Source organism: Balaenoptera ricei, chromosome 13 (genome assembly GCF_028023285.1).
Source record: "Balaenoptera ricei isolate mBalRic1 chromosome 13, mBalRic1.hap2, whole genome shotgun sequence".
In the NCBI taxonomy this organism is placed as follows: Eukaryota; Metazoa; Chordata; class Mammalia; order Artiodactyla; family Balaenopteridae; genus Balaenoptera; species Balaenoptera ricei.
In genome coordinates, this window is record NC_082651.1 from 63,412,392 (window position 1) to 63,439,334 (window position 26,943).

The following is a 26,943-nucleotide window of genomic DNA, read 5'->3' on the forward strand; positions in this document are numbered from 1 at the left end:
CGTCCCCCGTGCGGCGTCCGGCCTCTGCGGAGACACCCAATCAGCATCCAGCGCTGCGTTTCGGTGGGTGGGAGTGCGCCACGACAGCCAATCATAATCGAACGCGGCCCAGCTTCCCGCGCACGCTGGTGACTCTGTCTATTGCGCATGCTTGAGCCTAGGTCGCGCGCCGCCTCGGCAGACGCCCGTCCTTGAAAGAATTGAGTTCTCCGGGTTTTTTCGGCTGCACTGGTGTGGGTCCCAGGTGTACGGTTAGCTAGTTTAGGAGACCAGGTGGGAAGTTCTGGCAGGCTTTGAGTTTATGTACCCGGAAGCAAGAGAGTGAAATCGGAAAGAAACTTGAAAACAAGGAAAAACTAGCCTTCCTCCCTATCACAGTATTTTTTTAACCTGTGCCCCTCTCTCTCCAACTGCCTCACTTTTCCTTTTTAAGCAAACTGCCTGCATCAAGGTTACACGTTTCTTCTCCACAGCCTCCGTCCTGGCCAAATTCTCGTATCGTCCACTCCTTGATTGATTCATTCATTCAAAAACAGAAGGCCTGCTATGCGCCAGACTTCTAGGATCTGAGGATCACTAGTAAAGAAAAGAGAAAAACCACTGCCTTTGTTGAACTTACATTCTAATGAATGGATTCAGTTAATATACTAAGTAAACTTATAGTAAGTAAACTGTTAGAAGATAAGTGTTTAGGTAAAAAAGATGGGGGGGGTGACTTTTTTTTTTTTTTAATGGTGAGCAAAGACTTGAAGGAGGTCAGGATACGTCCTGCACAGTTACCTGCCTTACAAGAGGTATTGCACTCTCCTGTTTGCTCACCCTTCCCCCATAAAAGCAGCCCCAAACCCTGATTCAGCAGCAGAATTACCCCGGGGGCTTTTCAAAGGTGTTCCTGGGCCCCACCCACACATAATGGGTTGGAATTTCTGAAGGTGGGATCTTGGGATCTCATAAGAAAGCTCCCTGGACATTCCTGACAATCAGCTCAGTTTAGAAACCACTGAATTCAAATAGTTTCAGAAGCAGAGAAAGTTTGAACCATCTGACTGCTGACTACATCTCCCACTTCCTGTAGTGCTCCCTCCTCTCACCCCAACTCTGTGATCTGGAGCAATAAACTTCCCCTTACCTTTCAATACCTGTGGCTCTAACACAAACTTGTCCCTCTGTTCTGGAATGGCCTTGCGCTGCCCTTTGTGTAGCAAACTACTGGTCATTCTTCAGTCTTCAGGCCTGAAGGATGCCCAGTCCCCCCAGGTGTAATTAGTTGAATTATCTTCTGGAGTATCATTTTGTTCATATCTCTATTATATTTGCTGCATTGTTTTAGAAATATATGTTCAGGGACTTCGCTGGTGGCACAGTGGTTAAGAATCCGCCTGCCAATGCAGGGAACACGGGTTCGAGCCCTGGTCTGGGAAGATCCCACATGCCGCGGAGCAACCAAGCCCTTGCGCCGCAACTACTGAGCCTGCGCTCTAGAGCCCACAAGCCACAACTACTGAGCCTGCGTGCTGCAACTACTGAAGCCCGCGAGCCTAGAGCCCGTGCTCCGCAAGAGAAGCCACGGCAGTGAGAAGCCCCACGCACCCCAACGAAGAGTAGCCCCAGCTCGCTGCAACCAGAGGAAGCCCGCGTGCAGCAACGAAGACCCAACGCAGCCAAAAATAAAATAATTAATTAATTAATTTTAAAAAAAGAAATATATGTTCACCTGTCTCTCTTACTAAACACCTGGAAAGAACACAGATGAGTATTTACATTTTTTTATAGTTAATAATAAGGGCTAATGTTCATCAGCATTTATTGACTTTTAAATTTTTTACATGTGCTTACTGTTTTACTTTTTACAACTCTATTAGGAACTATTGTTATTCTTATTTTACATTGAGGAAACTGAAACTTGGAAATGTGAAGTAGCTTGCCCAAGATCCAGAGATAATAGTAAGTGATAGAGCTAGAGTTCAGTCTCCAGATTCAGTAAGTTTAACCATCTGTGCGCCAGAGGGGGCCTGGCACATACTAGGTACACAGGAAATGTTTTTACATGAATGAACTGTGTATCACAATAACCACTTATACATGATAACCTGGCCTTGAGTGTCATCCATTTCTCCCCTTTCCTAATTCACATTCTAAATAGTTCAGAGGAAGGCAAAATAGTAATAATAACTACCTACAGGGTTGATGTCAGGATCAAATGAGGTAGTAGCTTTGAAAATATTTTGTTATCTTTTGTAAAAAGGCTTTATACTATTTATCATCACATTTCCCCCCACCCAGACTATGTCTTTCACTTATTCATTGAATTATTTATTTGCTTATCAATTGAGTCTATTAATTCTAAAAATAAAGAGAATACCTGGACTTGCCTGATCTATCTAGAGAGTTAGGACCTGGACGTGTACTAGAGGGCAGTTCAAGGTAATGGAATATCAAAACATAAGCTTCTCATGGCAATTTAAGAAAGACAGAGTTTACAGGGTGGAGGTAGAGAGCCTGACGGGAGGGGGTTTGGTTTCATCTAGGTGAGGGCAGTGGATTTTTCTCTAGTCTTTAAAGATGAACAAGATTTTTAAAAATCCACCTTAGATTATAAGCTATAATATTTGTACAGTTTAGATGCATAGCTCTGCTGATACAGATGGATCTCCAGAGTGTGAACCTAGTACAAGGGACATAACCATGGCTGCTTCTGGGCCGGGGGACTAAGGGCCAGCAGCCCGAATGGGAGCTTTTTCTGTATGTCCTTTTGTTCTGAGAAAGAAGATGTGTCTCAGACCTAAGCCTTATAGTCTGATGTCATTAACTGCTTCTTTTGGGGAGTTACTACCATTTCTGGTAGAAATGAGCATAAAGTCTAGAAATTCATCTAGAGGACTATCAGCCTTGGCAGAGGACAATGACCTTTCACCAGACTTAAAAGATTTGTAATGATTTCAGACACTCTTTACTTTGTATCCAGGCTAATAATAACAATGATCCTAACAGGCTTTTTTTCCTCCAAAATGCCAAAATGTCTTGGAGAAGAGGGACCTTTAAATTAGCCTGCTTAGAGAAAAGCTTGAAATAAAACTTTGAAATGTGCTTGTAATCAATTTGCCTAAGAGGTTTTTGTTTTGTTTTGTTGTTTGTTTTTGTTGTTTGGGTTTTCTTTGGCCACACCAGGTGGCTTGCAGGATCTCAGTTCCCGGACCAGGGATTGAACCCAGGCCATGGCATTGAAAGCCTGGAATCCTAACCACTGAGCTACCAGGGAACTCCCTAAGAGGTTGTTTTAACAATATCTTTTCTTTAAAGCCATGTGCACAGATTAAATGTTTATGATAATTTCGAAAGTTATGTCAAATAGTTGTCTTATAGAAATTTTTTATAGTTTCCAGTCCTACATAGGAAACTATGAATTTCTAAAAATAACAGAAAAGAGGGATTTTGCAAAAATATCAATATGATTGATAGGGTGCAATAAAATCATTACCACCAAATGGGTTTTAATTTTCTCATATTTTCCAAATTCATAATGACTTACCTATTTATAATCAGTGTAAGTATTGGGCAAAAAGGCACATGTACCTAACAAAGAGGCTCTTCAAAGAAGTAATAATTAAGATTTTTAAACAACCAAAAATAGAAAAGTGTTTAGTAAATTTTGAAGTGTTTAACTTAATCGTTTTTTCTTTAACATCTTTATTGGAGTATAATTGCTTTACAATGGTGTGCTAGTTTCTGCTTTATAACAAAGTGAATCAGCTATACATATACATATATCCCCATATCTCCTCCCTCGTGCGTCTTAACTTAATCTTAAAAATAAATTATTGCTAGCTCAGGGACTTCCTTGGTGGTGCAGTGGTTAAGAATCCACCTGGCAATGCAGGGGACACGGGTTCAAGCCCTGGTCTGGGAAGATCCCACATGCCGCGGAGCAACTAAGTCCGTGCGCCACAACTACTGAGTCTTGAGTGCCACAACTACTGAGCCTGCGCTCTAGAGCCCGCGAGTCACAAATACTGACCCCACGTGCCACAACGACTGAAGCCCACGCACCTAGATTCTATGCTTGGCAACAAGAGAAGCCACCGCAATGAGAAGCCCATGCACCACAACAAAGAGCAGCCCCCACTTGCTGCAGCTAGAGTAAGCCCGGGCGCAGCAACAAGGCCCAATGCAGCCAAAAATAAATAAATAAATAAATTTATAAAAATAAATAAATTATTGTTAGCTCAGTTTTCTATGACAATATGCCCATGAGAAATTCATATTCAACACTAATTTTGCCACCACTCTAGTTTCTAAAATTTTTGTAATTTGGTTGTATTATTCCATTATTAAAAAATGACAATAAGTAAAGTGCTGTCAACCATGTCAGAAGCTGCAGTTTCAGAGAAAGGACGACTAAAAATGGCCCCTGGAGCTGAGTATTAAGACATCTTTTTCTTTTTTAAACAGTTTATGGAGATATAATTTACATACTGCATAATTCATCCATTTAAGGTATATAACTCAGTGATTTTTGGTATATTAACAGGGTTGTATAACCATCACAACAATCTAATTTTAGAACATTTTCTCACTCCAAAAAGAAACTCCATACAAATTAGCAGTCATTCCCTATTTCCTACTCCCCCTAGTTCCTGGCAACCACAGATCAACTTTCTGTCTCTATAAATTTGCCTTTTCTGGGCATTTCATATAAATGGAATCATACAATGTAGGGTGTTTAGTGACTGGATTCTTTCACTAAGCATAATGTTTTTAAAGTTCATTCACGTCATAACGTGTCAATACTTCACTCCTTTTTATTACCAAATAATGTATTATTGAATGGCTATACCACATTTTATCTATTCATTCATCAGTTGGTGGACATTTGGATTGTTTCCACTTTTGGCCCTCACGAATAGTGCTGCTATGAACGTTCATTTACAAGTTCTTAGGTGGACAAATGTTTTTATTTCTCTTCGATATATACCTAGAAGTGGGACTACTGTATCATACTTTTAATATATGTTTAGCTGTAGTCCTCATGTTAAACTATAACCCATATGTTTAACATGCTATGTTTAACATTTTGAGGAACTGTAAAACTTTTCCAAAATGCCTGCAACATTTTACATTCTCTTTAGCAATGTATAAGTGTTCCAGCTTTTCCACATCCTCACCCACACTTGTTGCTGTCTGTCTTTTTGATTCTAGCCATCTTAGTGGGTATGAATGGTATCTTACTGTGGTTTTGATTTTCATTTCCCTAATGATATTGACTATGATATATATTGACTAATGATATTGAGTATCTTTTCATGTGCTCTGTATGTTCTTCTGAGAAAATATTTGCAAATTATATATCTGACAAAGGACTCGCATTCAGAATATATAAAGACATCTTACAACTCAATAATAGAAAGATAAATAACCCAGTTTAAAAGTGGGCAAATGATCTGAAGAAGTCATTGGTTTTTGAGAAAGCTCTTTGGTTGGTTGATGTGGGTAACAGAGGCTCTATGGATTGAAAATTTCATTCTGAAAACAAAATGTGCTAGTTCTATTTAAGAAGTGTGTTAAGAAAGGAAAAGAGATAGAAATGGCAGCTTGTTAGGGAAGCAAGGTCAGTGGGAATTTTTAGAGGGGTTGGGGGGCCATGTTTTAGGATGATGGGAAATAACTGAAATTATGTTGTATCTACAGAAAGGGTTGTGTTTATCGAGAAGGGAAAACTTTTTCTCTACTCTCTTAAGTTCAGTTACTGGTAGTATGTGAATTAAACTAATAAAAGACAGATTAATGGGGGAAAAGGCACAATTTTTATTAATATATACATGCACAGGAGTTCACAGAAAAGTAAATATCAAAGAATCGGTTAGACTCAGGGTCTCATATATCCTCTTAACAAAGGAAAGAGGGTTTGGGCTTCCAGAGATGACAATTGTGTGGAAGTAACCAGGAAATATATGGGAGAACTAATGGAAGATAAGGGCTGTTGTAGTAAGGTCTAGTTATGCAAACTCATCTCAGTGTCACTTCTCTCTCTCTGGTGATGGGTCGGGGGGTTGGGGGGGGGGGGTGGAAACCTTCACAAAGGGAAATTTATGCCCTGATTTTAGGCAGATAAGGGGAGGGCAGAGAACTCTTTCTGCATCTGTTGATTCTCAATTGCCTTTAGCTCAAAAAAATCCTTATGCCAAAGTGGCATATTTGGGGGTAGCATATCCTGATCCCCTTCATGTTGAAAGAAGTAGAAAGAGCTGAGACTAAAGTGTTAAGAAAGGCTTCATGAAAGGGAATCTTAAGCTGGGCCTTGACTAAGTAGAGGATATTCCAGATGTAAGAAAGAACATAGGAATATAACCTTTAACACACCATTGTAAAGCAATTATACTCCAATAAAGATGTTAAAAAAGAAAATATAAACTTAAAAAATTGTGAATCACTATGTTGTACACCTGAAACTTATATAACATTGTACTTCAACTATACCTCAATTAAAAAAAAGAAAAGAAAAGAAAGAACATAAGCAAAGGCATGGTCAAGCCCAAGCAAGTCCTAAAAGCCCAGTCCTAAAAGGACTAGGGAACAGGAACATTTGAGGAATGGGAGGGAAAATCTTGAATGCAGCAAAGTTGGATATATTGAAGTATAATGGGAAATAAGGTAGATTGTGACCATTTTCGTTGTTCTGGGAATAATACACAGGAAGGATTGAGAGCGAAGAGGAAGGAAGCCAGAAATTACATCTAGGCAAGTGGTAAAGTTTTGGAGCAGGGTATTGGCACTGGAGACAAAGGCGGAACCAAGAGAGGCCAGGCAGAGTGACCATAGCTAGAGGGCTGGGATCCCACCCGTGGAACACTCCTGTGGCTGCCATTGGTCTCACCCCATCGCTGCCCTTGAGAGTTTTCTCAACTGTTCTTTGTTTTCATCACAAGATTCCAAGTCCTAGGCGGAGGTGCCTGTGCCCTGATGCTCAGAGCCCAGGGAGGATAACCATCCTTAAACTTCTGCAGAGGGAGTTGGAGAACTGGCTCCCAACACCACACACAGGAGGATTCTCCCCAAATGGAAGAGGAGATGGGATGCTGGGCAGCCAAAAGGGGAACCAGCACCCAGTGCAGGGCCAGACTGGCAGGGGGAAGGGGCAGAAAAGTGCTATGATCAACTTAAGGCAAATAATTCTGGGAGCAATGTGGGACTTGGTTTAGAAAGGGAATAGATTGGGGGCGAAGAGATCAGTGAAAATGCGTTAAGAGAGGCAAATTAGAGGCAGATTTATTCCTGAGGGAGAATCTCAGGGCCTGATGACTAAAAGAATGGAGAAGTTGAGAGAAAAAAGAACTTGGGACTTGGTACCTGGTGACAATGCCATTAACTGATTCTGAGAATATAAAAGTTCACTAGGATTTGGAGGAAGATGATGAGGTCATTAAAGGCTAGTTAAGTGAAACATAGTTTAGTGTAGAACTCAGGGTGAATTACAAGAATGGAGATGGTATTTCTGTTATCATCAGGACTTGGATGGTAACTAAAGCAAAGGAATGATGAAATCCTCCCAGAAGAAAAAGAGAGGAAAAAATAGAAGGAAGGATAAATCCTGGGAACATCAGTATTTCAGAGTCAGCAGAAGAGAAAACAAAACAAAACAAAACAGAGGAGAGTAATGCCAGTGAAGCCAAAGAAGAAAATCTGTAAGCAACATACTGGGGTAGGATATGGGGCAGTCATTGTGGTGATAAGCTGTGGAGAGATCAAACGATTCAATACTGGGGAAATTGGCAATTAGCTGGTCAGTGTTGACTTTTGGCAGGAGTAGCTTCAGAAGAGGTAGAACAGAAAGTAGAGTGCACTGGGTTGAAGAGTTACTGATTTATTGCCTCTTAGCTCCAAATTCACCCTTTGTGCATGCTCTGAAGCTTTGTCGGTAGAGGGCGCTGGAGAGACACTGCAAGAAGGTATTGTTTCCCCTGTGGCACCTGCTGCTTCCCCAGTGCCCAGCTCCTGCAGCACCCAGACGGCAGCTTCCCAGAGCACCAACTGCTACACCCCAGCTATAAAAGGCAGCTTTATACAGTGCCGTAGGTGTCGGGCAGGACACCTCCCTATGAGGAGCTATCTCTTAGCACCCTAGAGCAGGGGTCAGCAAACTTTTTCTGTAAAGGACCAGAGTAATAGTTAGGCTTTGCGTTCCACTGGCCCGGTCTGTTACAATTACTCAACTGCCCTTGTAGTGCAAATCAACCACACACAACACATAAACAAATGAGTGTAGCTGTGCTCCAATAAAACTTTATGGGCACAGATTTTTATTCCATGTAATTTTCATATATCATGAAATGTTCTTTAAATTTTTTCAACCATTTAAAATGCAAAAACCATCCGTAACTCCCAGACTGTTTAAAAACAGGTGGCAGACCAGGCTGCAGGCTGTAGTTTGATGACTCCTGCCCTTGAGAGCAAATTTTTCCAGTAAGTTCCACAAGAGAGATTTTCAAAAAGTTCTGCCAGTGCAGCACCACAGCAACTTCTCTGCTCTTCATCAAGCCATAAGGCCCTCTCCCACAAGGTCTGGATTCCAGCCCAGGGTGTGGGGCTTGGCGGAAGTAGAGGGTCTCTTCTCTGGGTGCTCTCAGCCCTGCGGCGGTGGCTGTTCCTTGTATCTGCTATTCTGTCTTTCAAGTTCATTACTTTCTACTACTAATTTTTGTTGCTGTGTAACAAATTACCACAAATTTAGCATCTTAAGACAATAAACATTTATCACCTCACTTTCTATAGGTCTGGAGTCCAAGCAAAGCGTGACTGGGTCTTTTCCTCATGGTCTCGAGACTGCAGTGAAAATGTCACCAGGGTTGCTCTCATCAGGAGCTGAGGTCCTCTTCCGAGCTCACTGGTTGTTGACAGAATTCACTTCCATGGTTGAGGGACTGAGGCCCTCAGCCACTAGGGTCGGCCTGCCATTTCCTGATAGGTGACTCTCCAAAACACGGCCGTTTGCTTTAAGGCTAACAGCAGAGCACGTCTATTTCTGCTTTTTGTCTCTTACTTTTAGGCACTCTTTTGTAATCTCCCTTTTAATTGAGTCAAGTGATGAGGGATCTTAACTGCATCTACAAAATCCCTTCACCTTTGCCATATAACTTAATCTCAGGGGTGATAGCCTATCATATTCACAGATCTTGCCCACACTCTAAGGGAAGAAATTACATAGAGCATATATATCATGGGTAAGAAATCTTAGGGGCCATCCTAGAATTTGCCTACTACGGAAGGGATAAAAATCATAGGTCAATGTTTAAATCTAGTTTTTATATTTTCTTTAATGTTCTTTTCATAGTGTTTTCAAAAATTTCCTAAGAAAAGCAAAATATTTCAGGATACTTTAACTTCATATAAAATGTGTTTGTACCATAATTATTCAGTTGAAAAACTGGTGCTTCTACTTCAACCAACCATGGAATTCATGGTTCACAACATTCTCCATCAATTTGGCCTCAAGGTATTAAGTGTCTCAAAATGCCACTTTGTCCAAAATAGAATCTTAGATGCATGCAGAATAAAATTGTTTGGTTTTTCTGTGTAGATGTTACACACTACAGGGACTTCCCTGGTGCTCCAGTGGGTAAGACTCCGTGCTCCCAATGCAGGGGGCCCAGGTTCAATCCCTGGTGGGGGAACTAGATACCGCATGCCGCTACTAAGAAGTCCACAAGCCACAACTAAAGAGCCTGCGTGCCGCAATGAAGACCTGGCGCAGCCTAAATAAATAAATATATTTTTTAAAAAGATGTTATTAAAAAAATAAAGAAGTTACACACTACAGGTTATAAATTTCATATTGAATATACATGATTATAAGGACTCATGCAAATTCTAATTTGTAGCTAGCATTCAGAGCATTTCTTAACCTATTATTTGTATACTATGAAATTTGATTCAATATGATTCAAATGAAGTTAGGAAAGTCATTTTTAAAATGTTTTATTTCATAGTTCATAAAAAACATTTATATGTACAAGACTCAAAGTAGACAGAAAGGCAGCTATTTAATCACAAACAGATGAGACAGTAGTCACTCAGACTCTACTGTGGAAGCATATTTAACGCATACCCTTCAGTGTTAGGCATAAATAATTCAAACTACGCAGTTCAAATTCTGGGTTTTATATCAGATCTGCATATATATGACACTTGTGGTCAAATTTTAAGATTAATAAAGTCAATTTCAAACTGCTTATATTTTGAGTACAGGTTTAACTGTTACAAATATATGATGTTAACTAACACAATAGTGGTCTTCAAAGATCTTCTCTTTGCCCCATGTTCATACGTCTGTAATCTGAGTCTGTTTGCTAATTTCCCTCATAGTTACTCTTCAAATTAGTGTTATGCGTTGCGTTCCCTATGCATTTCACCCATCTCCTTTATCTGAAATAGAGGGAAAAAGAAAAAATTAAAATAATTTTGGATCCAGTCTTTTGTTCATTCTGAAAATAGCTTAAAAAACAAAAAGGAAAGCAAGAAAATTCTCTTCCACATTTATGACTTAAATTTTTTTTAAAAAAAGGTATATTACAAGGAAGCACACATTAAGTACATGATCCAAATTGCTTTTTAGAGATAAGATGGCCAAAGTGACAGGGGGAAGTAGCCGGTAAGCTAGATCTTTAAGAATGGGTAATATTTTTGTTAAATGTATACCATTTTTAATATAGGAAGAACCAATTCATTTTCTATTACAAATCTTTTACTTTATGGGTGAGGAAACTGAAGTTTAGAATTAACTGATTTGTCTGAGATCGCACAATTAATTATAGGCAGAACCGAGACAAGATGATGACAACTACTACGGATGGCAAACATCTTGCTGTGCGGCAAGCATGGGATCGACACTTTACACAGATTACTTTATTAAATCCTTAAAATGGGTCTGTACTATTATCCCCTCTTACAGATAAAGGAAACATGGAGGCTTAAGGGAAGTTAAATAACTTGCCCAGCCAATAAGTGGTCAGAATTCAATATAATCTGGTTTGCTATGGAACTCGTGCAAGAAAATTTAGCATTGTGAGACTCTCCCTAAGACCCTAAGGACTATACTATAAAGGGACTCAAGTGTAACTGAGACCTGTCAGTGTCTGGAAGGTATAGGTATTATTAGGAGTAAGAGATTAAACAAGGGCCTTTTAATTAAATAATCCACTTACCTCAGCTTTCTCGTATTTTGCCATTCTTTTCTTTCTGGAAACAACCTACATGGAAGAAAAATGATTACTATTTGAGGACTGCTACCCAAACAAAAAGTTAGTCTAAACTGACACATATGCTTTTAATGAACACAATTCTGATATGAACAGATTTAATTTTAAAATCTATCTGTAGACACTGTTTCTCAAATGCACTGAGAAAACAATGAATAATCTTTAGTGAAATTTAACAGCTTAGTGTGCATCCTTCCACTTCTTTTTCCATCCTAATACAAATATATGAACATATGCATGTAAGTTTTAGGGGGTCTCAAAAAAAAAATGGGATCATGCAGAGTATCATTTCCCTCTTTGCACAGCCTGTATCCACATCACAGGAATCCTTCCAGATCAAGAGCTATAGATTGAACTTTTTTTTTTGAACTCCTTCTTTTTAATAGCCACTTTATTCCATGGCATGGATACCTACAGTTTACTCATCCATCCTCCTCTGGATGTACACTCAGGTTGTTTCCAGATTCACCCTTACTAGCAACGCTGGAATACATGACCTTGACCATGTTTCCTTATGTACTTGTGCTTTCATTTCTGTAGGACAATTAGATTTCTATGATGAACCTTTCATGTGTTTATCTGCCATCTGGAACTCCTTTTCTGTAAATTGTCTATTCACACCTGTTACCACTCTTTCTTTAGTTTCCTCATCATTTTCTAAGAACCCTTTGTATCGTATGCATAATAATCTTTTGTTTTATGCATAGTGAATATTTTCCCCCAGCCTATAATTGACATTTTTTTCACTTTACAGTATCTCTGCCATACAAAATATTTAATTTCAATGAAGTCAAATATATACTTCTTCCTTCATGGATTCCAGATTTCCCACCTTACTTGGTTTCTTTTACCACAAGTTTGTACAACATCTCCTAACTTTGAGACTTATTTTATTCTTTAACATTTTGAACTATAACCTGTCTAGAATGTGTTTGAACATGGGTGCACTGCCCAACTCCTTTCACGTTGCTGTGCTCCAAAACGTGCTATTCACACACAGTTGAGCAATACGGCCAGCCCTGGTGGGGTGAAACAGGAATCCAACTTTTGTTTTCTTCCAGATGGATAGCGAAGTGTGATAATGCTGCTGAACTGAAAATATAACTTCTCATATACCATCAAATCTATTTCTGAATTTGTTGTGTTGGTAAAATTTCCTGATGCTGAAGTACCCTTACATATTTAGAACAAACGTTGCTTGTTCAGGTGATACAGTCTTCTTCTGAAGCACTGCTAAGTTCAGTTTACATTAAATCTTTTATTTTGAACTGTTGCTTCATATTTATCCCTTTTAATTCTTTTTTATGCTAACATTAATCTGTGTTCTGTAGTTTCACCTCACTGATGGTTTGGGAATTCAGGTTATTTTGCACTAACCCTGGCAACAGTGTTGAATTGCACTCCTGTGTGCAGTGAGGACAACTGAAGGACGTTTGCTATTTGATAGCAATGTAACCAACCTGTGAGGTGCTCAGCTACAAGCTTTTCTCAGATCAGTATCCTTTCTTGCTTCATAAGGTTGACTATTTTATAAAAAGGGACCGGAAATGCAATAGATTCATTCAGCATAAAGGATTACAAAAAATGAAGACTTGGTTTCATTAACTTGTTTTGGAACACGGCTGTGGCTTTTTCATATTATCACCTTTTCTTCAAAGAAGAGACCCTGAAATGAAATTTTACTTGTCCTATGCTCACCAGCACAGCAATTCCAGCAGTAATTGCTACTGCCACAACCACAATGACAGCAATAATACCAGCCTGTAGACCCTGCATTGAAAATTCAGGTGGTTTTTCATCAACATAGTAAATTGAAGTTCGACCAGGATCCAGATCCAGTAGTTCCCCATTTACTCTCAGGTCCATCCTTTTGGACTGGAACAAGGACTCATCTTTAACCTACATTGAGAAGGAGAAAAGCAATTTAAAATAGTTAAGATAACCTACCATGGCCACATAGAATTACGTGCCAATTATGTACCAAAAGAACTGCTGCCAAGAATCTTTATGGTTTTGGTGATAACAATCTCATCCATTGAAACATAAGAAAGAAAAAACCAAAAAATACCCACCACTTTAATGACAGGAAAATGTCAAACATATACAAAAGTAGAAAGAATAGTATAATGAGATCCCGTGTACCTGTTACGCAGATTCAATAACATAAACACATGGCCAACCTTATTTTATCTACTCTTCCTTCTATCCCCACCCCACCCCCAGCCTCTCCCAGCCTGGTTTTTTGTTTTGTTTGTTTTGTGGGGTTTTGTTTTGTTTTGCTGCACCGCCTGGCTTGTGGGATCTTAGTTCCCTGACCAGGGATTGAACTCAAGCCCTCGGCAGTGAAATCGCGGAGTCCTAACCACTGGACTGCCAGGGAATTCCCTGGCCTTGTTATTTTGCAGTGGATCCCAGATCTCAACAGAAAATAGCTCACTTTAGGGACTTCCCTGGTGGTCCAGTGGTTAACACTCCATGTTTCCATTTCAAGGGGCAAGGGTTCGATCCCTGGTCAGGGAACTAAGATCTCCCATGCTGTACAGCACGGCCAAAAAAAAATTCAAAAAAAAGAACAAAGTCTCAGTGCCCCTGTGGTTACTATCAAGTGGTCTAACATACACGTAACTGAAATTCCAGGAGATGGGCTCAGGAAAAAAAAAAAAGAAAATAGCTCACTTCAGTATATTAAAGTTTAAACAAACATTTTAATCACACCAGTTACATAGCATCTTTTACATAGTCTCTTGTTAATGGAAATTATAGTAGGGGAAGGCTACACTCACAAACTAAATAACTGCCAAGGAGGTAATAAGAATCATAGAAGAGAAGATATTCTAGGCAGAACAATGTGATAAAAAGGCATAAATATACAAACAAGTAAGAAAGGTGTATAAGAAAGGTGCATGTGAACAACAAGGACGACAAAATTAATTGTAGCATGAGAACCAGTTGGAGAATAGTTATTCATACAGTTGATCTAAAAGTAGAGAAGCAGATGAAAGATTTTGAATCCACTGAGGCATGATAGACAACATTACATTTCTAAACAGAGGAATAAAATGAGGAAGATTATACTCACATCTTTTTCAAAATAATAAGCCACATCAGCTATGTCCACATCATTCTGAGTTTTCTGAGAAGAATTTTGTACCAGGTCAATAATGATAACATCATTCTCATACTAGGGGAAAAATTGAAAAATACAAATTAATATTACTGTAACCAAAACTGTATGAAAATATCATTGTTCAATTATCAGAATATTCAGTGCTTGATTTTCTGTAATCTGCATGTGTCGGTGTTTCTTGCCATTAGCAGATAATTGGGTTTATCACTAATAATTTCAAAATCTTTGGGAGGTTTTAAAAATCTACCCAAAGGAATTAAAATAGCAATGCAAGCATCCAAAGATAATTATAATTTTCTTTTCAAAAGAGAATTTCCAAAAGATTTTAAACAAGATATTAAAGTACCTTATTTGGTTAGAACTACTTTAATGCTAAAATGCTAAAGAAATGCAATCCAAAATGCAGTGGCATTTACCATGTTCTGTTTTCAGGAAGGAAAAAAGTATGTCACTATCAAAAAGTCTTTTAAAAAACGACAGCAATTTTCTGCCTTGAAAGAGTTCCATCACACTATTCAAGCATTTTTCAACCAAAGTTGAAAGAGTTAAGGAAGGGCTAACTGGTTAAAGACTAGCTCCTGAAACCAGAGAAAACAGGACTACGTAGCATCCTAAGTATTGCCAAAAACAACCACAGAGGGAGGTTTTCCAAGGTGTGAAGACTGGCATGTGTTAGGAATAGTAAGAGACACTACATTTTCTTTAAGGGTAAACTGAGGTTTTCAAAGACTATGGAAGGAAAACAATAACAGGAGATTTGCAGGATTAAGTGCCCAGGGCTTAAACTGTTATTCAAATGCAGTTTAACCACTATCAAAAATCATGGGCTTCCCTGGTGGCGCAGTGGTTGAGAATCTGCCTGCTAATGCAGGGGACACGGGTTCGAGCCCTGGTCTGGGAAGATCCCACATGCCGCGAAGCAACTAATCCCGTGTGCCACAACTACTGAGCCTGCGCGTCTGGAGCCTGTGCTCCGCAACAAGAGAGGCTGCAACAGTGAGAGGCCCGCGCACCGCGATGAAGAGTGGCCCCCGCTTGCCGCAACTAGAGAAAGCCCTCGCACAGAAACGAAGACCCAACACAGCCAAAAATAGAAAATAAATAAATAAAAAAATTAAAAAAAAAAAAAAAAAAAAATCATACCCAAACCAAACTATCCGACCAATTTTCTGGTAAAGCTCACTTGCTAAAAAAAAAAACTTACCAGAATATTTGTGATATATTTTGGATCCAGCTGATAACGACTTGTGATTACCTCCTTGAGTGCACTGTAAATAAAAAATTTTATGCCATTTTGCAACTATCATCATAATAATTGATGCAAAAACTGTTGAGTTCTAGTTTGACTAGAAACAGGATATTTACACAGTATCTAAGTATCTACCCACAGATTATACTTTTTAATTACAAAGAGGAAAGTGTTAACACCATAGTAGGGAAACCTGGTGGACACCACCCTGACCACTAGTTAACATCACTAGTAAAGGGACAAGCTGATGTCGTGTGCCTCCCAATGTGAAGTACTGAGACGGACACAAGATCACTTTAAGTAGCTTTCCTGTCAAAAATGAATTGCCTGTATTTAATTATGAGGAAACATGAGACAAATCCAAAATTGAGGGATATTCTACAAAACAATTTGTCCATACTCTTCAAAAATATCAATGTCATGGTTTATAATTCAAATATTAATTAAAAATTTAAATTTTATTGGAAAAACAAAGACAAAGAAAGGCCAAAGCAGTGTTCCATATTTAAAGAGACTGAACAGTCATAACAACTAAGTGCATGGATCTTAGACTGGGTCCTGGGTCAGAGGGGAAAAAATTGCCACAAAGGACATCGGGAAAACTGGCACAATGTGGTTTAACATTAAATTTCCTGAATTTGGTAACTGTATAGTGGTTATGTAAGAGAATGTCTTTTGTTCCTAGGAAAAGATACACCACAGTATTTAGGGGTCAAGGTGCATGACATCTAGAACTTGCTCTCAAATGGTTCTGGGGAAATAATATTTATACATGCTCAGATAGATACAGAAAGTACACACACATATGCATACACATATAAAAAGAAAATGTGCCAAAATGTTTACTGGTAAATCTGAGCGAAGGGTACTACAGGAACCTGTACAATTCTTGAAACTTTATTTTTTAAAAAAAAGTTAAAAATATTATTTACAGTATTTTATTTTTCAGAAATATGAAAATGCATTGAGACTTGTTTTAGTTAGTTTATCTAATGGTGTAGGATGGAAGTTCTGAGTACCAACTGTACATAATGCATTTAATAGCACTTACGCCTGCAAACTTTGAACATCATAAGGTTTTTCTCTTGTCTTGTGTTTTAGTTCAATGATGATCCAGCTATAAAGTAAAAAGACAGTATTGATTGACCATAACAACTCAGCCTTTTATATTATTTTCTTAATATGCTAATACCCAAATTCCCAAGTGGAATTACAGGAGAATTAACAGAAAAAGGATCTATACAAAAGATATGCCCTTCGTTTCTTCCTTGGCCCTTACATACATCATTCATAAAGAACTCAGGCTTTCTAACATGGACCCTCTGGCCTCTGGTCACCACACTCAAGATCACATATTACATATTCAAAACTAAATTTAATTAAATGAATCCAAAAAGCATGAAAACAAGCAATATATAGGCAGCTAAGGCTTAGTTGGTCATGTTGGGTCACGTTCATGTGAAGAGACAAAAAGGCACTGAGAGAAACAGAAAAGTGGCCACAAGGCTCCAGAAGACAGAAGCGGAGAGAGTGCCTGCCTTGGTCTTTCTAGTTCTTTCCAATAAAATCTTTTTGGCTTAAGCTAGCTGGAGTGTGTTTCCATTCCTTTCCATTACATAGTCCCTGAAACAATCATACCTCGCTTTAAGACACAATAAATGAGCAAATATATACATAGCTTAAATCATTCATACACATTTAACACTAATCATACTTTAAAATACTGAACAGTGTTAAGTAAAAATATATTACGGAAAATTATGTTTAGTATGCTACCATAAGAAAAAAATTTAAAAATAAGAAAAACTACATTGTTAGTAAATTCACAGAAGATCTCTGGAAGGTTATGGCGTAAACTGATGACATCAGCTCTACGGAAGTAAACTGAGTAAATGGGGGATTGAGATGGGATGGGGGCTTGTCACTGTCCACTCTCTTCTATCTTTTGAATTCTAAATCACAAAATCATATTACATGTTCAAAACTAAATTTAATTAAACAAATCCGAAAAGCATGAAAACAAGTAATTTATAGGCAGCCCAACTCACAAGGTCCTCACTGTCTCGGAACAGGATATTCCACTGTCCTTATCGGTTCTTCTGACCCCAGCAGTGTTCACACACCAGCACGTGGAGGTGCCATTGCACTGCTTGGCTTTAAAGAGCCCCTTGTCGTCACACTCGGGATCATAGAGCCCGTCATTATTCTGGATAGCACCCTCTGGTTTCACTCTTCTCCCAGCCTTTGACCCACTCATTTCTGCCTTCATCACCAAACATTTGGAAGCCACTGCAAAGAAAGCATCATGTCAAAGTGAAAAATAACTGCAGTTGTATGCTTAAGGAAAAAAATTAATTTACTCCAAACTTCCAGGGCCAAAGATTACTGTAGACTTACAAGTTCCCAGGTTCACTTTCTAAATCATAAGAAACTTCAGAGATGAGATAATGTGGACAAAATAACATGATTCAGATTTAAGCCAATTAAACGCTTCCCGACTCAAGACAAATCAATTAAAGAAGTATAAGTCAAAATAAAACTTAAAGGTAATGAGGATATTCTACTCACGTTTTGTGCAAATGATGGAATGTTGTGTACCGATTGAAGTACACTGGCACTGACCATGCGCATTCACAGAGCAGTTTGTGGTCAGTTTGTAGTTTTCACACACACATCCTGCAGGGGAAAAAAATCCACTTTAAAAATGAGGCTCCAACTATCAACTCTGATGGTGGATCAGCTAAATTATGTCGACAATAATGCCCAAGTTACAGGAACACACAGCCTTAAAAAATGAATGTGTCATTTTTCAGCTATAACTGGAGTGGCTGACACTATGCTAAATAGTTTGTACATATTATATAGACAGTCTAATTTACATGCATTCCAATTTTTGTGTTTTAAACCAAGAATAAACCCTCCAAACACCAGATTCAGCTTTGCCTTCATGATACTCCCAGACTCAGCTTCTTCCCTCCTCCTGTCCTGCTGGATAAACACTTGCCTGTGGGTCATGGAGTCTTTTCCCCAATATCAACAACACACTAGTATATATAAAATAGATAACCAAGGGACTTCCCTGGCGGTCCAGTGGTTAAGACGCCACGCTTCCAGTACAGGGGCCGTGGGTTCCATCCCTGGTCAGGGAACTAAGATTCCACATGCCACGTGGCGTGGCCAAAAATTTTTTTAATTTAAAAAGTAAAATAAAATAAAATAGATAACACGGACCTGCTGTATAGCACAGGGAACTCCACTCAATATTCTATAATAACCTATATGGGAAAAGAATCTGAAAAAGAATGGATATATGTATAACTTAACCATTTTGCTGTACACCTGAAACTAACACATTGTAAAACCAACTAGATCCCAATATATAATAAAAATTAAATTTAAAAAAGTACCAATTCTATGATCAGTGAATAACTCCCATTAACTCCCTCTTCCCACCCCATTTTCTTAATAAGAGATGCTTCTTGAGACTTAATGGGAACATATTCAACCCTTGGACAATTTCGTATCTTAGAAAAATTATACTTTCAATTGAATTTGGAGGTACCTCCGGATGTGCGTTTCCTAACTAAATTAAATTCTAGAACCTGATTTTGAAAGTGCTATTAAGCAGCCCATCCTGGATACTGATGTCAATTTAATAGTTATATCTTCGACTATCTCAAAAGTTCATTTTAACTTCAAATGGCAAGCACATCTAATTTCTTCGTCTAGCTGAGAGAGTGCAATCTTTACAAACAAAAACTAATTACGACAGACCAAAGAATTTATATATTGCTCCTTCATATCTCAAGTTGGCTTTAGTTTTTCCCTGTTTAAATTATAATCAATACGAACCACCTATATAATCTGTCCAGCACTAAACTCAGTATCGAGGTCACAAAAGGAGAAAGTATACTGCCGGTCCTCAAGGGGTTAAAATCTTATGCAGCACTACGCTATTCCTGCTCAGAGCACATATTTATGCCTAAACAATGGGAAATTTAAAAGAGACCAATCAGACTTTCTGAACATACTCCTACAGCAGCTATCACTTTAAAGCAATTTAAAATTAAGTATTTAGCCTCAGATTGAAGTTGAAAAAACATGAGTTGATTAAACTGCATTATTTTGAAAGTGTAATGTAATAGGCTGAGCCCTGCTGGTGAGACTACAAAAGCCTTTCCACAAAACTGTGGCTAACTGACAATTCACTGCTAGCCACCACCTTACAAATAAATCAAGAGACGGCAGCCAAGATGTTTATTCCAGAGTAAGAAAAACTGGAATCAAACTACACGTCCAACATTAGGATAATGGTGCAACCTTCCAGGCTATAGATTGTTTTGTACCATTTAAATCATGCTTTTCAAGACTAAAAGAAACGGAAAATTCTGTATATTATGTAGGGGAAAAAAATCAAGACATAAAACAATGTGTTTAGGTTTAGGGTAATGTTTAGAGCAATGTCTAAAAGAAAAATACACTCAATTATTAATTACGGGATTCTCTTGAAGTGGTTCCAATATGACTTTTTTTTACTCTTCACGATTATCGATATATCTGGGTTCCCTACAATAAACTTGGCATTATTTATATGATCCTTAAAAAGAAAACATACACACACCTCGTAGTCAAGGCCCTCCTCCCCGCGCACAGGTGTGTAGCGGCCCTGGAGGCCTCACCGCAGCCACCAGTCCCCGCCCGAGACCCACATCCGGGGCCCACCGCAGGTGCCCGGGGAGGGGCGGGGCCGCAGGTCGCAGTCGCAGAGTCCCCTCCCGGCCCGGGCAGGTTTCCGTTTCGCCAAAACCCCAAGTGCGCAGGGGCTGAAGGAGGTGGGCACGTCGAGGCGGCCGCGGCCGCAGCCATTCTGCTCCCCGCCTGCCCCTCCGCCCCTGCCCCGGTCCATTTCCCGAGAGAGGCGCGCAGAGCGCCAAGCAAGGCTGCTCCCTCCGGCCCGCGCGAGTGGGCGCCTGCCCGCTGCCTCCCACCCGCAGAGAGCCTGGGCAGCCCCGCGCCGTCCGTCTCCGGGCGGAGAAGCGCGGCCGCCCGTCCCGTCCCCGCAGTCTACGTCTAGGGCGCCGAGGGCCGCCACCCCCTGGTCCTCCTAACCCCACAACTCCGCTCCTCACCTTCCTGGGCCGCGGCCACCGCCGCCGTCGCTGCGACGAGCAGGAGCCCGAACGCAAGGACGTGGGGGAGCGCCATGCTGCGCGCGCCGAGGACAAGGGCGCGAGGGGCTCGAGGCGGGCCGGGGGCTCGCGGGAGGACGCGCGGACAGAGTAGGCCGCCGGGAGCCCACTGGCCGGCGGGACGGCGCGAGGCCTGGGACGCGCGCGTCGGGAGGACGACAGCGAGGTGCCCCGGGGCCGAGAGCACGGTACGAGCTGGCCGACGGACTGGGCGCTCTGGACGCTCGGCGGGGCGGAGCCGACCTTCCAGACCTGGCGGCCCCGCCCCCGGCCCCTGCCCACGGCTGCTCACCTCTGCCGGCCAGTTCTCGGCTATGAGTCACCGCCGGGAGGCGGGGGGAGGGAACAGACTCCCCTCCCCTCCCCCACTCGGAACGCGGCTGTTGGGATACCACCCCCTCCCCAGGTGTGCGCCGGGTTCGCCAGGTGCTTGCTCCTGCGGTCGGTGGGGGCGGGAAGGGTGGGACCCTGGGTGGCCACGGAGAAAGTTTGAAAATACTGAGACTTCCTTTTTACCGGAGGGAGCACGACTCTGAAACCTCGAAAAAATGGGACCTGGAGGAAAGAGTGAGGGGGCCGGGAGGATGAAGGCGGAAGGCAAAATGGAATACAAAGAGAAGCGGAAGACCGTCCCAAGCACAATAAAAAAAGACCTTCGAGCTTTACCTGGCCGTTTAATTGTACTCCTTTGAAACTAGAAAAAAAGAAGAATGTGCCTAGCTCTCGGGATGACAAATTCATGTGATCTTTATAATTATTCTCAATAATTCTTTTCTTTTTCTTATAAGCCTTTTTAGCACTTGAAGGTGTTCCCATAGAGCGAAGTGCTGGAAACTGAGATTACCAGGGTCGATTAATATTAGAGAACAACGTTGATGAGTATTTCGAAAATAGAAGGAAATAGAAACGAAGGACAATAATTTATTTCAGTGCAAATGAATTCAAATTACAATACGCTGTGGTTACACTCTTAAAATAAGTGTAGTGACTTGAAGCTTTTAATAATTATTAAAAGTATTAAGTGTTTTTAATGGTATTTTTGTTAGCTGTAATATCATTATGACCTGTTTTTAAAAGTCTTTTTTTTTTTTTCAGTTTAAATCATCGGAGAAAGAGTTCAAAAGAGGAAAAGTGAACAGGCAATTTGAAGATTCAACTAAATTTGATTAATTTTTACAAATATATATCAAGTCATGGATTATGCTTTTATTGAGCAATAATTTAAGTGTGTTGTACCCGCCTGTTGCCAGTTGATTAATGTAAATAATAACTTTGTTGCAGTAAATACCAGTATAATGTGATTTTAGTTGGACATTAAATAAGTTATTTAACTATTTGATTATTGACATATTAAGGAAATCCTATCAATATTTTAAATCTGTAAATCTGAGCTAGACCTAGTTCTGGAACTTTGTGATCTGTTCAAAAATTTCTTTAAATGAAAAGAATAGTACTATCAAGTCAGGAACAACTATCAACCAGATTTTTGTTATCTTCTGCATTTTGGATGTTTTCAGGAAGGTACACACTACCTTCACCCCCCAAACTACACACGCTTTTCCCAAGAATAAAACTGGTTATTGTGGCTTTATTTGCAAAATGTTCCATTGCCAGGTCTAAATCTGTTACCGTCCTAATTAAGAAAAACCCCATCTTTTTATAACTTGACAGCTGTTTATTAAATCGTTCATTTCAATAATGTGAATTGAATAAACATGATTATTAAATAAATGACAAAACACCACACTAATCTGACTCATAGTATCTGAGTATACATCCAAGATATTATTTATTTTTATAGCTTTTTAACACCTTCTCAATTTGTCACTGCTCAAAATTGCTCTCATTTTATGCTTTGTGAATCTTTTTTAGTTCCAGTGCCGTATTTAAGAACATTTCGTAAAATCTTGGTAAGATTTCCTACCTAAGTATATTCTTTAGATTGTTCTTAAAATTTACAGATGTTGCTTTTTAATTTTCACAGTAGTCAGTTTGATATATATTTGACTAAGAAAAAATATGACAGTGTTAAAAATTGTATTTAAACTTTGCTGACCAAACTCTTGCCGTCCGTCAGTTAAGAACCCTGTTAAAAAACCAACATCAAAGCTAAAGAATGGATAGAAAAGGAGAGAAACTAGTCAAGAAAAGAGATAATGGGTAGTGCAAAGTATTGCTAGGATAGGGATTTTGGTTGTGACTTTCTCTTGAATGTTAAGAGATACTTCTAAATCAAAAAGATAACATGTTAAATATAAATGATATTGGAGAAAAGTTAGTATCATGTTCCTTAAAAAGAAACAACTAGGGGTACTATTTAAGAAAATTACTTATTTAATATTCTATAGTATAGTTTCTTCACATAGATTTTAGAGCATGTGTGTGTGTATATGTGTGTAATATGTAAAATTTAATGAAACCTTAAATGGGATGAATGTTATTCTTGCAGATGGCTAGAGGAGACTGTAATGTGTAAACATTTGCTATAAAGGGCTACTAGTTCTTAAAATTTTAGTTATTTCATGAATAATACATTAGTAGAAAACAAAAGTACATTATATAGAATGAAGAATGAAAGCTCTTTTTGACCACTATTCAGCAAACCCCTGTCTCTCCTAGATAATCCTTGTTAACAGTTTGGTATTCATACTACTTGTTCATTACTTCTCACATATCCTAAAGAACCTGGTTTCATAGGATGTACTCTCTGCAGAGTGGGAGATATTATTTAGTTTGGTTTAGGTTTATAAAAATAGTCTGTATATTCAGAGTCCACCTTAATACATATCCATATGTGTGTATAATTTTTATCAAGTGTCATTATGTTTGTCATTAAAGTAAACTTTGTCTCCAAAGCAAAATGCCTAACCCCTTCCATGAAAAAACCCTTTTCATATCTTTCTACCCCTGAAATTATTTTATAAAATACAAAGTACCACATAATAAGCACTTAGTATACTATTTAGTACATTAATATCAATATGTACATGCTTATTAAGTGATATCTATTATAATTAAAATAATACAGTAAAGTTTTACTTTTATCAAAGAAATGCATGTACATGGTATAAAAGTCAAGTAGCACTATAAAGTTTAAAATAAAAAATAAGAGCTTCCTTCCTGTCCTGATTCTTGTTCCTCCAGAGGCAACCACTTTCTTAAGGTGTCTTTCATCCCCAGCATATGGTCTGTCTTGGTGAATGTTCCATGCGCGCTTGAAAAGAATAACTATTTTGTGAGGTGGAGTGTTCAGGTTGGTTGATGGTATTTTTCAGGTCTTGTAAATTCCTTTTGATTTTGTGTCTACTTCTATCAGTTGTTGAGAGAAGAGATCCAGCCTTAGATTATACCATTAATGTTTTACTGTACTTGCTTTATCACATAACTATCCATTTATCTACTCATCTGTCTTATTATTTTGATGCATTTCCAAGTCAACTGCAGGCTTCATTACACATTTTTCTCTAACTACTTCAGTACGTATATCTTTATGTAGAGATCAGTGTTTGCTTAGAGGGTTTTTTGGTGTGGTGAAAGAAGAAGGAAAAAAATGTAAGTGTAACATTAAATGAGTTTGACAAATTCATGCACCTGTGATATGGACTCTTATCAAGATAAATATAACCATCATTTTCAGAAAGTTCTGTTTTTCTCTTTCAAATCAATCCCTGCTCCTTCCAGATGCAATCCCAATTCTGATTTTTTCCACCATAAATTAGTTTGCCTAGTCTAGCACTCAAGGCCAGCTTCATGGGTATGCAACCTGCACAGTCACATAGGACCCCATGCTTAGAAGGGCCCCATACTTGGTATAATGCTCTACTGTAACAATATTGAAATTCTTAATATTTTAATAAGGAACCCATATTTTCATTTTGTACTGGGCCCTGGAAATTATGTAGCCAAGGCAATGAGAGAAATAGGGTAGTAACCTGAGAGACATGAGGGCTCAAGGAAGGGTCTTTTAATCTGAGGGATAATATAACATGTTTCTATGGTGATGGAAATGGTCCAGGAGAGAGGGGAGATTGACGAAATAGGGGAGATGAGGAATAGCTAGAGGAGGGACAACTTTGAGAAAGGGAGAGAGGAGAGAGGATGGGACCCAGAGTGGAGGGGTGAGCCCTTGAGAAGAGCAGGGACAGTTTCCTACCGTAACAGAAGGATGGAGGCAGATGCAGATATACTAGCTAATGTGGTGGTGGACAATGAAACTGTTCTGACCATTTTATTTTATCAAGGATGTATGAGGTGAGGTCACCAGCTGCAAGAAGGGTATGAGGATGAGGAGATATGAGTTATTTTAAATTTTATTTTGAAATAATTTTAGATTTTATGAAAGAGATGAAAATATGGTATAGAGTTCCCATATGTCCTTTATCCAGTATCCCCTAGTGTTAGCATCTCACATAACCATAAGAAGTTAACATTGGTACAATATTATTGACTAAACTGTTGACTTTATTGGGAATTTCCCAGTTTTTCCACTAATGATCTTTTACTGTTCCAGGATCCAATCTAAGGTCCCATATTGCATTAAGGCATCATATCTCCTTAGTGTCTACCAATCTGTGACAACTTCTCAGTCTTTCCTTTTCTCTCATGACCTTTACACTTGTGAAGAGTATTTTGTATAGTACAGTTTTGTGGAATGTCCCTCAGTTGGGGTTTGTCTGAGGTTTTCTCATGAGTAGTCAGAGGTTATGTGTTTGGGGGAAGAATGCCGCAGAGGTGTTACACACTTCTCATTGAATCGTATCGGGGGTACAAGATATCAACATGATTTATTACTTGGATCATTTGTATAGGGTGGTGTCTGCCAGGTTTTCCCACTGTGAAGTTGCTGCATTTCCATTTTCATACTCTATTCATTTGAGTCACTCTATCCAGCCCACACTCAAGGGGAGGGAAGTTAAGTATCACCTACTGAATGATGAAGTATAAAAGAAACTGTGGACAGATGTTAAAGCCATCAGGGCTTCCCTGGTGGCACAGTGGTTAAGAATCCGCCTGCCAATGCAGGGGACAAGGGTTCGAGCCCTGGTCCGGGAAGATCCCACATGCCACGGAGCAACTAAGCCCGTGCACCACAACTACTGGGCCTGCGCTCTAGAGCCCATGAGCCACACAGCTACTGAGCCTGTGTAACACAACTATTGAAGCCCACGTGCCTAGAGCCCGTGCTCCACAACAAGAGAAGCCACTGCAATGAGAAGCCTGCGCACTGCAACAAGGAGTAGCCCCGCTCTCGGCAACTAGAGAAAGCCCATGCAGCAATGAAGACCCAACGCAGCCAAAAAATAAATTATTAATTAATTTTAAAAAACCATCAGAGTTGGGTTTTTTTGTTTGCTTTTTTTTTTTTTGGTTGGGGATGGCCATGCCACGTGGCTTTCGGGATCTTAGTTCCCTGACAAGGGATCAAACCAGGGCCCAAACCAGCAGTGAAAACACCTAGTCCTAACCACAGGACCACCAGGGAGTTCCCTAAAACCATCAGAATTTTAATAGATATTCTGGGGGAGATACTTTGAGGTTATGTAAACATTCTATTTTTCCTTAAAACTTTGCAATGTGGGAGATTTTGAGGAAAAATGGAGAAAGTCATTTTAGAGTGGGAAAGTGAACTTTCCCAGAAAACTTGATAGTATTTGCCAGGCAGTATGCAGTGTTCATTTGAGGTTCATGATCACCAACTCAAAGTGAAATCTATCAACTACTTTGTGTGATTTCCTCCAGCAATGACCAGCTGCTTGGGTGCAGGCTCTGAGAAGGTAGGAAGTTGGGTTCAAAGAGAATGGGATATTTCAGGCCAATATGACAGAAGAGAGAAGGACAAGATTGTTAGGCAAGATGTTTGCAGAAGTGGGATGAAAATGCTGGGCCGTGGGACCTAAGCAGGGTTTGGAAGTGAAGACGAGAGGAGAGAAAAGCAGCTGCCAGACAAGGTTGAAGAGCTGTGACAATGGGAGTTCTTGAGTAAGTGATCTGGAAGGACAGGAGGTGATAGGAGGGACTTCAAAGGAGCTGGATGTTTAGAAGGAGGAGAGGAAAGAAATAATTTGGAAATGACAAGCAGCACACCTACTATACCCCCTGGCCCTTAGGTGCCTGGAATATGAGTACCTT

General features: G+C 39.6%; 1 protein-coding gene across 2 annotated transcripts; it reads right to left on the minus strand.

Moving 5' to 3' along the window:
- Window positions 1-9,953: 9,953 nt before the first annotated feature.
- EPCAM (epithelial cell adhesion molecule) lies at window positions 9,954-21,055 on the minus strand. 2 transcript variants are annotated; one of them, XM_059943393.1, is made up of 9 exons: window positions 20,755-21,055; window positions 18,194-18,301; window positions 17,674-17,914; window positions 16,677-16,742; window positions 15,581-15,644; window positions 14,329-14,430; window positions 13,011-13,148; window positions 11,196-11,240; window positions 9,954-10,416 (listed from the first exon to the last, which is right to left on the minus strand). In XM_059943393.1, exons 1-9 carry the CDS (start codon window positions 20,828-20,830, stop codon window positions 10,375-10,377), a joined length of 882 nt encoding a protein of 293 aa, XP_059799376.1. In that variant the 5' UTR covers window positions 20,831-21,055; the 3' UTR covers window positions 9,954-10,374. The 2 variants fall into 2 exon arrangements, with proteins under 2 accessions (XP_059799376.1, XP_059799374.1); XM_059943391.1 differs by having other exon boundaries at window positions 12,948-13,148.
- Window positions 21,056-26,943: the final 5,888 nt, after the last annotated feature.